General features: G+C 50.5%; 1 protein-coding gene across 7 annotated transcripts in view; it reads right to left on the reverse strand.

Moving 5' to 3' along the window:
• PHF12 (PHD finger protein 12) overlaps positions 1 to 15,519 on the reverse strand; it is a 28,745-nt gene extending 13,226 nt beyond the window's left edge. For 3 of the 7 annotated variants that reach the window (XM_083587476.1, XM_083587475.1, XM_083587473.1), the window contains exons 1-2: positions 15,326 to 15,466; positions 14,822 to 15,195 (exon numbers count right to left, since the gene is read on the reverse strand). In XM_083587476.1, coding sequence (XP_083443602.1) covers positions 14,822 to 15,195; positions 15,326 to 15,391 — 440 coding nt within the window. In that variant the 5' untranslated portion in view covers positions 15,392 to 15,466. Of the gene's footprint in view, positions 1 to 1,102; positions 1,564 to 9,324; positions 9,547 to 14,821; positions 15,196 to 15,325 lie in introns of those variants that run through there. The other 4 variants (XM_083587474.1, XM_083587477.1, XM_083587479.1 and 1 more) reach the window with 4 other exon arrangements.
• Positions 15,520 to 15,732: the final 213 nt, after the last annotated feature.

Here is a 15,732-nt window from a genome sequence, read left to right on the forward strand (position 1 = left end):
TGGAAGGACACAGGTTCCTCAGCCACCAGTTTCTTTCACTTATTAATTAGTAAAAATTATATACTGCTTGCTTGTTAAGGAAAACAACACACCTCTAAGTGGTTTACAGAAACATGAAATTAAACATTAAGAGGCTTGATTATAAACAGGTATTTTAAAGTATTTGAAAGATGATTTGAAATCAACAGGAGTTAAAAAGAGATACATGCAGTTTTGACGTATCTGGGTAGGCTTTGATAAGCAAAAATGTTTTGAACATTGTACAGTGAATGTCAATAGGCAGGGAGTTCCAAAGGATTGGCACTGCCACACTAAAATATTGGTGGGGTTTGTTTTGTTTTTTAAAAAACACAATAGTGCCAATTGTGCAGATGAAAGCAGCCAAGTGGGTATTTTGAGGTATGGCAATCCCACAAGCAAAGTGGGATTGAACTTGGTTTGGCAGCAAATGAGCAACCAGTGCAGATCCCTGAGGTGTTCTGTATGCTGGCTGGGTCTCACTCCTGTCAGCAACTGTGCTGCAGCATTCTGCACCAGCTGACCCACCACACTGGCCCCTTTCCCCAGTTACTGCTAGAGCAAAGGACATTTTGCTGTCCGTGACAGCCTTAAACACTTTGCCACTTAGCTGACCAATGCAAAAGTGCACCCTAGGATGATGAAGGCAGTCAGACATTGATAAGTTGCACCAAGGATGCATTTTCAGCAGCGTGCTTGGAAAGGAAGGCCAGCCTTTGCAAATGCATCCGGGTGCTGCCTGCTAGCAATGTGGAATCTCCTTCTTTGTGTGAGGTCTATTTGCACATGCAGCACCCGTGCATGTGAACACACATGGACACACATGCACACACACACAGTAATGACAGGTTGTGATCGGGCCGCACATAGGTGGTCCCAGTGGTGCTGCCCCACATTTGGGGGTGGGGAGTCATGCATGATGGGGGGTAGGGAGAGAGAGATGAAGAAGTTCAGTGCAGGAGGAGATACAACCATAGAAAGCCAGAAGTGGAGGGGGACAAAGATAATAAGGAAAGACTTTCAAGTGGGCCTCACGTGGAGGCATCAAGGTGGTTCCTCTCTGCCTGAAAAATCTCAAAGTCACCTTGAGCCACAATGCAGGAGGCCCCTCCAGCAGCTCCTTGCTCCCTTCTGTGCTTCAAGAGCTGCTCCATGAAGAGCTGGCAGCCATCTACCATCCTGACATACATCTAGGTTTCAAATACACCAAAAGAAGTGAATTCTGAACACCACGTTCTGAAATTCTCTGCCACCATAAGTGACTTTAGTTGGGGACTTTGCAAAAGATAGCTGTACTTGCCTTTCACCACCCAAAACAGGGAGCCTTGCAAACACTGCCACCACCTTAAAAGAAGAACAGAGCACACACCACAAACTCAAACACACACCGCAACGCATTCTACTGGTCACAACAGAATGCTCCTTCCAAGCCTAATTTTGGCAGGGTGAGACAACGCTGTGGGCACCAGAGAAGGCCCTTGTGGGCACGACTGTGCTCAAGGGCGCCACGCTGGGGACTCCTGCTGTAATCACACATTGTTTCTGTTCTTGATCGTTGCAATTTGATCACAATAATGTTTGAGTTCCCTACAAGTGCTCAGCGCCCTTTGACAACAGCTCTTGGCTCCCAATAAAAGGTTGCCACTCTGCCTCAACACAGGCAAAGGGAGATGCTAGGCAGGGACCTTGGCTTACCCCAAGACAAAGAAAGAAAGAAAGAAAGAAAGAAAAAGAAAAGAAGCCACCAGGTTCGTTGCAACAGCAAAAGGCGAAGGAGCAGCTGAGCTTCCTGAGTCCCCAACTTCAAAGATCACCACAGCCACAGATCGTAATGCTGGCCTCCTTTACAGGGCTGCTGTTCTAAAACGACAGAGCACAAGAGAAGCTCTCTGAAATGCAATGAAGTGCTCTGTAAATGCTGAGAATTAGGGATGCTTCATTTGTGATTGGCCGGAAATATATACATCCAGGCTTTCCACCTCTAAGGGTCTCCAAGGAGGCACATGCAGCCGGCTCTCATTTCACTATCTTCCTTTTGAACCCTTTCCTACCAGGGAAACCTGTCCAACAAACTACAGTTCCAGGCTGAGGCCAGGCCTTCCCTCATTTGAGCCACATGCCCAAGTCCTTTCTCCACCAGCGGCCGTCTCTTTTCCCTCTGCAATGGATCCATGTGGCAGAAAGAGCAGGGTGGGGTGCGGTGTTTCACTCCTGGTAGGCACACCACCAGGGCTGGGCTAGTATTTGTGGTTCTGCTGCCAGTTACAAAGGAAAGTGAGAGACGGGACTGAGAGAACACTGAGCAGGAAGAAGTCAAGCCGGGTCTGTGGAGCGTTTGCCTTCTGCACCAAGGCTGTACCAGAAAGCTTTATAGTCTTAAAAACTCACAGATATGCTTCTCTGGCAATTGGTCTATGGATACAGAGACTCCTACGACAGGAACCTGGACCCTGCGTACCTCCTGCCTACACCAGATCTCCCAGAAACTTCCTGCTCAGAAATCAAGACACATGAACGAGGCAGGCAGCCATTTTAAGAGCACAGCTCAGGAATCAGGGAGGCGGCAAGTGGACTCTGGAGTGTGTGATTGAGGCAGTCTCAAGAGCACAGTGGAAAATCCACACCGAACCATTTCTTGAAAGAAAGAAAAAACCAAAACCCACACACCACAGCCGGAGGGCTGGAAGCAGTCACAGATGGCCATGCCTGGCTACCTAACCGCCCATGTTCGAGTTTCAAGCAAAGATGCAACAAAACCCCTCACCCCAAACCACAATAAGCCTGGTAGGGAGGGCGCTGGGAACATACTAGGAGAGAGAGTGAGCTGCTTTTAAAAAATAAGTTTCAAAAGACAGCTGTAGTAGTTCCAGTGAGCAGCTGCCCCCTGAGGCTTGAAGGGCTTGCCAGTTTATCTGTGGGCCTCAGGCAGATTTGGGTGGTTGGGAGGGGGCAGCAAGTCATGATCAGAGACTGAAGGTTGCCAGCAGCGCTGAAGTTGTTCCATCCACCCGCTTGGAGGTATGACATTGACATTCCAGAGCACGGGGGAATAAAATGCAGCCAGGTAAGAACAGGATCCAGCTTGCAGGAATTAGGGAAAACATCATGCGCCAACACACCTGACCTCCGCAGTTACAGACACCCCCCCATGCACATAATAAAAGGGGGCCTGCTGGGAGACAGCAGCCGACGCAGTCCCACAAACTCAGCACCTCTGGCATTCAGTCCACAAAGGCGGTCCAGCTGCAGGGTTACCAGCAGAAAATCTTCCCATACTCCCAAGGGCCAGCGGTCAGGCACCATCACCCCACAAAGACCCATACGGAGGAGATTTTCAAGATGTTTGCATAGGTGAACTTTATTATGGCAAGCACCTGAGCTACCCCAACATCTCTGCTGCTCGAGGACGGGAGAATGGGAAATGGCTCAACGGTTCTGTTTCAAGATTTAGGACGCTGTAGTGCATTTTGCAGGCCTGCCACCAATAACATCAGGGGGGGAAGTGGAAAGGTTCGTTCAGACCTCTCATTTCTAAGCCAGGCTACAGCACAAGAGGCCTCAGGGACATTCCTGGCTCTGTGAGCGAGTAGCAAACTCAGCTTCTTGCAACTGAGACCCACTGAGAAACACGCAGATAATGGCAAAGTTTCCGTTCTGCAAAACAGCTGTGTGGCACCCGAACCTCTCTTTGCAGCTGCTCCTCAGAGCCTTCTGGGGGTGAAAACACCTGCAGGCAATCTAAACTGGCCACAATCGATCCCTACCGCGAAGCAGCCACCATCAAAACACAGCCACTCCGCCAGTTTTGCTGGCAGACATTTTTCCAAGCTGCAGCTCCCTGCTGCTGGCTGTGACCAGAGAAATGGAGAATGCACATCTTTTTCCGAGAGGCAGATTAATGATCAGGAAACGGCTCCCTTCCCTCCACACAGTGGTGCTCTTTGTCAGGATCCTGCCGGCACAGGGGGGTGGGGAGCCAAGGGAGGAGGAAGCAGCGGTTGTGAGACCTACTGCCTCTCCAGTTTGGTCCCTGAAAAATCCACCTGCCCTTTTAAGAACAACGCCACAATTATGGTGTGCTGAAGTCAGGGCTTGCAAAAGCTTCAAAATGGTCCCTGGAGCAAACGCAAAAAATAAATAAGAAAGGGGGACACCACTGGAAATCAAATGCAGCTGACAAGACGTTCTTGCAAGGAGGCCAAGCAGTTCAGTCTTCTCAAAGTTCAGCTCTTCAAGAAGGCCTCCATGCAGGGAAAAAAAACACCTTATCCCTCTGTCTCATCTCAGGGGAATCCCAGTGCTGGTAATTAGCAGCAGCTTGACTTAACCTGGCCTGCCCGCACACCTTTGCCCCTCTGGCCTAACTGGCTGAGGCGTTCCTGAAAGCTAGCAAGGGTGGCTGTGTTTCACCTCCTCTGATATGGCCATCCTCCAAAGGCTAAATATAGGCTGCAAACCGACACTTTGGGGGGGATGAAAGGCAATATTTAGATGAAATGCAATATGCCATTGCTGTCTGTGCGGACTGAAAAACCACAAACCTTTCAGAAGCATGCTGAAAGCAAGAAGGCCGGTACATCAGATACCTTCCCACAACAAACCACTACCTAACAACCAAGCAGGCTATCAGCTATCCTGGGTTTCATGCTGCCTGTACCCTGGCATTTACTAACAATGTGCCCCAATCTCTCTCTCTTGCCTGCTTTCAAGGAAGGCACAGAATTCCCCAGGGCGATCCAGCCAAGCTGGGTGGTTCTTCGTACTGCTAGGCCGCTTTTTTTTTACTTCCCAGGAAGCAAGCCTTTCCTCTTCCCGGCTGGACACAAAAGAGTTCCTGAAAGAGCTGCCCAATACTAAGCGCCTGCTTTGCAACCAGACCACAGCAGGATGCCACCTGCCAGGCAATCCAGGAAGTACTGCTGTGGTTTTGTAGGGAGGGGAGTGCACCCTTCTGCTCCCAGGCTTCACACACATACCCCTACCCCAGCAATTTCCAGTTCACTCTCAACAAGTGGGAACAGGGCAGTACAGGATACCTGACTTCCAATCTGCAGCTGGAAGATCGGCATTCTTTTTTTTTTTTTTAATGGCATGATTAACGTGTGATGAATGCTTCCTGGGAAGTCCAATGTTTCCTCTTCCGGCACCTCCTTTGGCAAGCTTTTTACCAACAAGAACTATTTGCACAGCACTACACCTCCTTTGGCAAACTTTTTGGCAAGAAGAACTACAGCACAGCACAGACATTATCATACACCCTGCCTCAAACATCCATCCACATTTGCTCCAAGCCCCACAAACCACAGATTCCAAGCAGGTCGCCCCATTCTGCCCTCGGATCTGCGACAGGCCCGTTTGCCACAGAGGAATCAGCCCATGGGCAGCATAGAGGATCTTCAGCAGGAAGCAAAAGTGGCTGTGCTGCGCTGGCCGTGCCAAGTTACCAAGTCAAAAGCACAGATTCCAGAGCCTCCACTCAAAAGAGATGCACACAGCCAAGCCAAGAGCTCAACGTGGCAAGACTCTGCTGCGCAAGGGAGCCTTCCACCCTGGGATCCAGCATCCCCAGTCCCAGAACAAAAAAGTGTTGTTATATGCTCTGAATTAACTGAACCTTTTGCCAAGCCCAGTTAGGCCTTTGTGGTCGGGGAGCCTGCCAAGACTGATGCCTCAGTTTGTGTCCTCCTTTTTTGCCATCGTTAAATTCTCACAAAAATCTTACTGGGGGCTATTGCCCATCTCTTCTCTGAAGGCTTCCATTATTCTGCAATGGGTGGGTTATAACAGAGGACCACAGGGTAAATGGAGCAGCCTGCATTCTGAATGGTGCCCAGCACAGCCATGATACTCCCCAGCCCAGCTCCTGTGGGCTAAGGGACTATATTAAACTTGGAGAAGTGCCATAGCTCAGCAGCAGAGCATTTGCTTTGTGTGCAGAAGCAGTGTTCGAAACTCTCATTGTTCTAGGCGCATTTTGTGACAGGGAATCTCATTAGTGTGAGCAGTTCCTGAGCTCTGGGTGCAGTACTGCGCCTAAGATTTCAGATTAAAACTGCAGAGTGGAAGGATTTTCTGCCTCCCCACTTCCAGTTACTCTCTGAAGACTGGAGATGAGACCCTCATAAGAATATTAGGGGTGGGCAGACAGGGGAAGGACTAGACCATGTGAAAAACGAACATAATATTTTATGATCTGGTATCTGAAGAAGTGTGCATGCACACGAAAGCTCATACCAATAACAAACCTAGTTGGCCTCTAAGGTGCTACGGGAAGGAATATTTTTATTTTGCTTTGACTATGGCAGACCAACACGGCTACCTACCTGTGACTAGAACTATGGAAGGCACCACATTGAGACACATGAAGTGGAAGTCCATCAGGTATCTGAAGAAGTGTGCATGCACACGAAAGCTCATATCAATAACAAACTTAGTTGGTCTCTAACGTGTTATTGGAAGGAATTTTTAAAAATAATATTTTAGCTGCAGCTCATTCATTTTCAGCTTTGTATTCTTGTTATAAAAAGCTCTCCTAGACATTCCGTTGCTGTGCCCAAAGGTTTAAGGTGCCATTTAGCTCCTAACTTTCATATCTCTGTTTCACTCCCCGACAGCTCTCCAGGTAGTGCTGGTGAAAGTTCCCGTGCTTGAAACCCTGGAGAGATGCTCCCAGACTGAAGACAATTCTGAGCCAGATGGGCCATGGGTCTGATTCAGTGTAAGGCAGATTCTTAGGTTCCCAACACCAAATGAGACAGACAACTCACCTAACACAATATGGGATTCCCTGCACAGAAGCAGTTCTTTGCGGGCTTCCACGCTGAGGTCTTTGTCAGCGGAGATCCTTTAAGTGCGGGTATTGGGAGCTGAGCCTATATCAATGATGGAGAACCTGTGGCTCTTCCAGGGGCTACTGGCCTCCATCTCCCAGTAGCCAGCATGGCCAATGGCCAGGAATGATTGTGGAGTTGTAGTCCAGTAACATGTGTGGGGAGGGGCCCACAGGCCCTCCACCTCGGCTCAGTAGGCAGATCATGTGCTTTACCACTGAACGCCAGCCGCGCCTCAGAGACTGTTCCCTGACATGTGCCTGTACGTGCTTTGGACTAATTTTGGGGGGAGCTTGTGAGGAAAAGGGGGCTCTTGAGAACTGCAAGAGGACGTCCAACGAAGCACCAGGCATGGTGGACTCCTGCCCCCGCCCCCCAAAGAAGGCGGCCGAGGGTAAAGAAAACCCGGTTCAAGTTACAATGAGCCTGGATTCTTAATTGCAACCACTCGCTTCCAGAGGCCCAAGATGCATGCCGGCGCCAACAGACCGACCTGGGTGCTTATCCGATTGCTCAGCCTCAGACAGGGCCCTTTTGTGCTAAGTTCCGCTTCTATACAAGGCTTCTGAAGTTACACATTTTGCTTTTAGCTGCAGTTAAATGATGCAGCTCTCAGTCTGTTTGATTCCTTTTACCCACAGCCTGTAAACAAGAGTCAAAACCCACCCTTACTTATTATTTTTAAACCAGAGTTTATGACTTCTGGAAGCTACAGAATCCTTGGTCTTTCACCTGCCTTGGACTGATTTAAAGTTGAAGGGCTTCAAGTATGATAGGATCCACTCCAACCCTGAAGCGCTATGGGAACAGAACCCACAAAATGAAGTCTCCCAACACATGCTAGTAAACAAAGGCAGTTTTCAAACATGGCTCTTCTCCTTTCCCACGGCAAACTTCACGAGAAGGGAGCTTGCTTTTGTAACACTCATGTAGAATAACTTCACTCAGTTTGCCCACGAAAGCATTTCCTTTTTGCACACACTGTTTGCAATCAATAAATGGCCCACACATCTCTTGATCAATGACCAGCTGAATATGTCAACTTGCTTCACTGAAAACCATCACGGGAAGGAAAAACGGAAGTCGCCACTCAATAGTCACGGCGATGGCCATCACCAACCAAGTCTGTTCATGACCAAGTAGATTTCCAGGCTTGATTACTGTAGCACACTCTTTACCTGGGCTGCCCTTCTTTTTTATTTACGGCTATTAGCCCATAAATTGGGCTGCCCTTGAAGAGTCTGCAAACATTCAGCTGGTGCAAAATGCAGGCACCAGATACTGGCTGCAACTGGATGCTCAGGAGCATATGACTCTAGAAATGATGTGAGATACACTGGTTGTTGCTTTGTTACCAGACTCAATTCAAAGTGCTGCTCCTTGCTTATAAAGACCTAAATGGCTTGGGGCCTAGCTGCTGGAAAAACACTCTGTCCTGCAACACAGCCCTCACATTTAACAAAGAGGGGCTGCTCTAGGTGCCCTCGTCTGCTGATTTCTGGCATGAATTTACGAGGAGCAGGGTTTTTTCAGAGGTGACACCAGCTCCGTGGAATGCCCCCCCCAAAGGGAGGCTCGCCTAGCTTCAATACTATATTGCCTTCAGGTGTCAGGTGTGAAACCTGGCATTTTCCAATACGTTTTGAGATTGGCCGAGATTGTGATTACTATTACAGTAATTTCTTTCTGTGTTGCCGAGTACTGCTTCTTCTTTTCTGATTATTTTGTTTTATATGGCTTCTGGCTGTGTTTGTTAATTGATGTGCAGAGTTTATTTATGAAGAAAGGGTGGCGTATTCTTTTTATAACTTACATTGATATAACAGAGTATGTGAAAGGGAAAAGCTGCATTTGAAACAGATACTTGATGAAACTCTGTCTCTAAGGTGATATAACAGCAGACGTTACTGTGAACCCAGAAGGTTATCCTTGTTCAAAACTGTTGCCTTTAACGCTGTGTGTGTATAGCTAATAGCTGGCTCTTTGCAGTAATGATTCTGCATGAAGGCTTGATCACTATAGGAGAATATGCAACATCACTGATAGGAATGATATAGAGACTGTGAAACCAGAGACTTGGTTCATTACATGAAATCAAGGTGCATTTCCTGCCACCCATAACTCTATGCACAACTTCTCCTTTCCAAAGGCTCCCCTATTGCCATCACCAGTAGCCAATCACAAAAGCCTTCCCAGATCTTTCTACTTCCTTCAGCCTTTGCCCCCCTTTGTTTCTCTATGGGCCCTCCAGCCAGGCTTGCCCTTTTCCTGGGATTCTAACAGCTCACTCAGCGCCTGCCAAGGAATCTGACTGGCTTGGCCAGGGACCCTCCTGCCTGCCACAACAAGCTGTGACATTAGGCAGCCCAGCCAACCGCTTCCAGCTTCAAAGACACAAAACCTCCTCAGTGCACCCGCCATATATATTACTGGTGTTAACAAAGAGGAAAACTGAAGATGCAAAGCTTCTACCTACCACAGCTCCATTCAGTCCAGAACTGTCTATTCTGATGGGCTCCCGCTCTCCAGGGTCTCTGGCAGAGAACCTTCCCAACACCTGCTGCCACAATCCAGGAGCCGAATATTTGCTCCACAACCAAGCATACAGCCCCTCCTAGCAAGCCGAAAACCATAAGGAGTCATTAGCTGACAGCCGCTGATGTTAAAGGAATCTGCACATTGAAGAGCCTCAAGCAGGCACCAGAAAACCATTTGGGAAATGCTTTTCCCTATACACACCTCGAGCAGTGCCCTGTGTGTCACACTACACATTTGAAACACTGAGAGGAAGAGGAGGAGGAGGAGAGTGGCAATAAAATATTCAGGCAAGTCTGCTGGATCAGGCCAGTGCATCCTATGCTCACAAACAGTTGCCAACCAGATGCCCCAATGGGAAGCCCAAAAGCACAACTGGAGCACAACAACACTCGCCTTTCCTTCTGTTTCCAGCAACTGGTATTCAGAACCATTGCTGCCTCCAACCAAGGCGGCAGAGCAGAGCCATCGTGCCTGTTAGCCATCATAGCCCTCTCCTCCATGCATTTCTCTAATCTTCTTTGGTATTAGGTAGGGCTGGGAAATCTTCTGATTTCCCACTGCCAGCCACTGCAGACTAGGGGTGGGAAACCTTTCTGGCCTGATAGGCCAAATCCTTATCTTCCCCTGCAGGGCAACCCACCTATCAATCACCTGACATCATAATGGCATCATGCGATCGACACTTTGCAAAGTCCCCTGGGCAGGACTTTCCAAATGCCTGATAACCAGACGATATGATGTCAGGTGTAGGGCAAGCAACTGTGGCTTGCCTGAAATGGCTTGATGGGCCAAGTGCAGAGGCCTGGCGAGCAGGATTAGGCATGTGGGATGGAGGCTCCCCACCCCTGGTGTAGACAATGATGAGCTAGATAGACCAATGGCTCAGCATAAGGCAGCTTTCTATGTTCCTAGGGCCAAATGACAGGTTAAAAAAACAAATCAGAATCATAAAGTATTAATAAACCTGTCAACGCTGCTTCTATGTGACGACAGGAAGAAGCAAGACCTTCTTCCAGGTTTGTGTAAAGAATGGAATGGCGACAGGCAGAGTGAACAGTAAAGACAGAGGCAATGAACTCACACGAAGGCAATCAACACCCAAAGGCTACCCTAGGGAGGCAAGGAGAATGCCCAGTCTGTGTGAGGCAAGGAAATAAGTTATGCTATTTCAAACCACTGCAGATGGCACAAAAAAAATAAGAGCACGCTAGACTCCGCAGTTGCTTTGCTAGGTCTTCATTTTAAGAGAAGCTCACTCTAGCTCTTTAAAAACGACAGCCCTATATTGAGGCGCTGAGTCAAAAAACCAGACAGAGGAGGCTGATCCTGTGCCCTCAAAGCAGTAACCTGAGAAGCTAGCAAACAGTCCCCAGAAAGGAGACAGAATCACAGAAATAATTTGGAATGGAGACACATTTAAGTTGGTGGGGGAGGAACCTGGGCACAACCATTTAAATGATCTTACACTATATTCACTTTCACCATAGGCCTTGCATTGCTATAGCGATCCTTACTTGTGAGCCAAACAGGAAGCTATAAATGGGATTTGACCCAGATGGATAGCATGGTTCACTAAGTTCGGAGGAGGCTTTTACATCCTGGAGAAAAGCCAGTTCACCTGCCCCGCATTCTGCAACTGCCACTGATTTATTTGTTTGCCAGTTACCTGTTTTACACAGAAAACCACCTTCCCTTCACTGACATTCTTGTAATTCCTCAGTGAAATCACAGTCGGTGGTCATGAGGGGGATGTGGCCTTTGGTGAGCTGAGCTACACTGCAAGATTATAAATTCACTTGGGAGCACAGGGAGGGAAAGGAGGGGTGTGTGTGTGTGAGAGAGAGAAAGAGAGAGAGAGATGATTTAAAAGGGGAAAAGGAGACTAGAACAGTATAAGCAAAGGTTTGAGTGGGAGGAACAAAATAAAGTTCCAGATAAACAGCTCCTACTAGGTATTCTTTAAATATGCTACTTGTACCTCCAGATGCAGTTCACCTGAGAGGGCCACAAAAGCATGCATGTACTGCACTGCTTACTAGACCCCACTAGCTATTTGCAAGCAGGCTGGCCCAGGCATGCACAAAAAGCTTAAGATTAAACAGCAGCAGCAGAATGCTCTCAATATATAAGAGAATATTTTAACCAGCTTGAGCTAAGAGTGGAGTGAATGCAAAGGAGACAACAGATGAGATGGAGATGTGGGAAAGTCTTTGGTTCAGATTTCCAAGAACCACAAAACAAACTGGGTTTTTTCATCCTTGTCTACCTCACACGGTTATTGTGAAGATAAAAAAGGCAAAACATTCAGTGCACTAAGCAGCTCACTGCAGCCTCCTGACTTTTTTTGCATAGAAAGTTTGGAGTGCCTAACACAAGCAGAACACAGTCTGAGCTGAAGGGAGAACTATCAGTGCCAGAGCTTATTCCCAACTGTAACCCTTCTGGTACAAATTAAACCACAGAGGACAAGCAAGACCCCACAGCCCATCTGCATGAAATCACAATGGGAAACCAGCTCAACTCCAGGTGGAAAGAGCAAAGAATGACAGACAGTCCCCATCTCTCTCCCACAGGCACTCCTAATGCTTAGAGCTGCCTTTGACAACCTGGTGCCCTCTAGATGTTTTGGACTACAGCTTCCATCAGCCACAGCCATCCTGGCCATGCCAGAAGGCACCAGCTTGGCAAAGGTTGTGTTTGAATGCCATATATGTTGCATAAGGGGCAAGACAGACTCTGAGACAAAACAAAACAGTCATGCCCTCATTTTCCAGATGGTGCAACTATCCCCTCCCTTCCATCAAGAGTCCACAAGTTTGCTCACCCTGGTCTCTTTCTTCTTTTTCTGGAAATCAGCCACAGACTTCCTCCTGAGCTTGGAGCTGGAAAGGGGAATCACCCCGTCCGCCCAGGCTGCATAAACACTCCAAGCCCCTCCCAGCCTCACCATGATGTCCACTTCCCCCTTCAATTTATTTATTTTCGAAGGAGTGGGTGAGGGTAGAATCAAAATGACCTCAAATTTTGCTAGTTAGAGCGAACATACTTTCCCCAAACCCATTACTGCACTTCTCTCTCTCTGCTGCCCCTTCCAAATTTGGGTAAGGTTCTGAAGTCCAGCTGCCTACTGCTCTTTGCTACAAGAGGACACCCAAAAGGAACTGTGGGATTCAAAGGCAATGGCTCAGTTATTTCCAGTGCTTTAAATGGAAAGATGTTTGCTTGAACTTGAAAGCCAGGAAATGCAACAAAAACAACTAATCCATTTGCATCTGAGCATGGAGGGAAATAGGCTCAACACCCATGAATGCAGGCAGTTTAATAGTTTAATGCCACAGAAAGGAGTATCGAAGTAAAACATATACCAGACAAACTGCAAAAAATCCAGTGCATATGGAAGTGCATAAAATCTGGGGTGGGGGGAATAAACAAAAGCAAATGATAAAGATGGCTGCACCCACCCCCAATTCAGTGTAAGAGCCACACACTTTCAGCAGGGGAAGCTCACAGCAGTCTTTAACCATCCCTAGTGAAGTGACCACGATGGAGACAGACATGGATGCAAAGCCTCAAGCATCTTGCTTGCCAGCAGGCAAAATGGCTGATGCACACGCAAAAGCACAGGGCAAACTAGTCTCGGTTCACCAACAGGAAGGCCGCCTGTGATCTGTTGACGGTGTGTGTGTGAATATTCCAATGAGGAACCAAAAGAATCCACACTGCTGCTATTAATTGTAGAGCTGTCTTCCTCAGAGTAGCCTATCAGCAGCATAAACAGGAGAATTTGTCCTAAGATGCCTTTCTCCCTTCCCTCCCAGCTGAAGGGTGGGGACAGGCTGCCATACCAGGGCAACATACTCACACGCTCCCCCAGAAACCTCCGGTCTGGAAAGGGGCATGGCTTCCTCCTTGTTTAGGAGCTCAGTAACTTTTGCGACATTTGCTTATGAACCTCACAAACAGCTTTCTCCCTCTCCTTGACCATTAAGTCAAGACTGTGTAGACAAGACAGACACAACAGCCCCACAATACAGAACCAAGCAATTAATTCAGTTCCAGCAATGAACCATCAAAACAAACGAAAAAAGCAAAACGCAGCAAGAGTTAAGGATTCCCCTTTGCCAGCCTCTGCGTTTCCCCAAGCGCCTTCCAGGTTTTGCCAACAAGTGAGATCCTGAAGCACACGGAAGAGTCCTTTTATGGACACCCACTTCCCTTTCCTTATGCAAGAGAGGAAGAGAGAATAAAAATAAAGGTTAGCTTGCCTATGGCAAGCTCCCCAGGGCCTGAACATCCTAGCCCAGAAGTTAACAGCTAACCAAACGGACCACAAACACACCGTCTTTCCCTGGGCCTGAATTACCAAGGGCTCAGGCCTAGCAGCCACTGAGAACACGGAGGGGCTCCCCAGGGCTGGAACAATGGGCTCGGAAACCTGCAAAGCAGCTCTCCCCACAAGCATCCCAACAATTTGGCAAATCAACAAAAGATGCGGAAGGAGGGAGGGAAGGAGCAGCCCGATCGTGAGGGGCCCCCCGTGCTTGTTTCCTCGGGAGGAAGCTTGCACGGAACTGCAGCAGGCACGGAGCCCTGCCCTCTCCAGGGTGGCCTTGGTAGCCTGCCCCCCTCCTCTCTCTGCTGCAAGGCAGCGATCGCCCAAAAGGCCGGGTGGGAACCAGGCGGAGAGAGCGAGCGAGCGATCGGCCGGGGGACGGCCGGGAAAAAGGGGCTCGAGCACCGATCGCAGCATGCAAAGGGGGCGGGGCGGGGGACGGACGGCGGCGGCACCCGAGGAGACCAGATGGGCAAAATGGCGCTGGGAATAAAATGCAACAATTTCAGGCAGGTCGCCATGTTGTCAGGAGCAAAGCGGGGCCCGGCTGGGAGAAAAAGCAAGCCGCGAGCGAGCGAGTCAGCGAGGGCGGAGCGCCGGAGCGCGTCGCCTGTGGCCGGCGGGGAGGGAAAAAAACACTACCGCCCAGCAACAACAACAGGAGCCGGTCGGGCCCGACGAGTTTCCGCCCGCGCAAAACACAGAGCGAGAAACGGCCAGCAGCGCCGCACGAGAGATTATAACGGGACTTTTCCGCGGGGGCGGGGAGAAAGCGGAGCGCGGAGGACGCGGCAAGCCGGAGCGACTCCGAATTGGCGCAGAGGAGGAGAAAAGGAGGAGACTCCGAAATCGTCAAGAAACAGCAGGGCATGGATACTACGGGAGGTGGAGGGAAGGGAGATTTGGAATGACTCCGGATCGGGAAAGAAAAGTAAGCGGGGTTTGCAGGGAAGATGGCATGCAAATGAATGGATGGAAGGAAGGAAGGGGCAAGGGATGGATCATGCGAAGGCGGGATGGGTGGAAGGAGGACCCGGAGTGACTCCAAATCGGAGGCGGGATAGGGGGGGTGCGTTTCTCTCTCCTCCTCCCTGTCTCTCACCAGCACTGGAGGTGGAAGGCGGCGGGGCAGTGGTCGCAGCAGAGCAGGTCGCCGCCTTCCTTGCAGCTGTCGCAGCTGTCGTGGTTGGTGGCGCGGCCGCTCCGGCGCTGCTGCTGGGCCGAGTGGTGATGCTGGTGCGCCGGGTGGTGCTGCCGGTCTCCGCCGTGCGAGGGGTGGTGGTGGTGCTGCTGGTGGTGCGCCGGGTGGTGGTGGTGGTGCGGCGACGCGTGGTGCTGCTGGTGGTGATGATGCGCCGGGTGGTGGTGGTGCTGGTGGTGGTCCCCGCTGCGGTCCGGCCGGCGGCTCCGCTTCTCGCTGCCTCCCGCTCCGGCGCCGTCGTCGCTCCGGGGAGGCGCCAGCAGCGCCTGGATTTGCTGCCATGTCGGGGAAAGAGGAAGAAAGGGGTGAGCGGGATGGAGAGCGGAGGAGGGGGAGCAAGAGGAGGGGGTCAGGGGGGAAGGGACCCTCCCGCCGCGCGCGCCCTCGCCCTCCCGCTCCGCTCACCTCCATCAGCCCCCCGGACGTGTCCAGGTCGTAGACCACCGTCTTGGCCTCCATCCTCTCCCACATCCAACAGCGGCGCCGCGCAGGGCCGGCGGCGGCCCCGGCGGAGGGCGGGCGGGAACCGGAGCGGGGGAAGGGAGCGACGCCGCCGCCCCTGGCGCTGCTCCTCCGGCTCCTCCCGGTGGCTGACAGGCCGCCCTTCGTCCCCTCCGTCGCCGCCGCCGCCGCGTCCTGCTCCTGGCGCCGGGTCTCCGGTATCGCCGCCGCCGGCGCGAGGGAGGCTGCTGCCCTGCTGGGCCTCGTCCCGCAGCCTCCTACCCGACGGGCCTGGCCGCCGCCGCTGCCTCCGCCGCCAGCGCTGCTGCCCGGAGCGGCCCCGGGAAGGCTGAGGGGACGGCTGCCATGAC

Source organism: Podarcis filfolensis, assembly GCF_964270895.1.
Source record: "Podarcis filfolensis genome assembly, chromosome: 15".
Classification (NCBI taxonomy): domain Eukaryota; kingdom Metazoa; phylum Chordata; class Lepidosauria; order Squamata; family Lacertidae; genus Podarcis; species Podarcis filfolensis.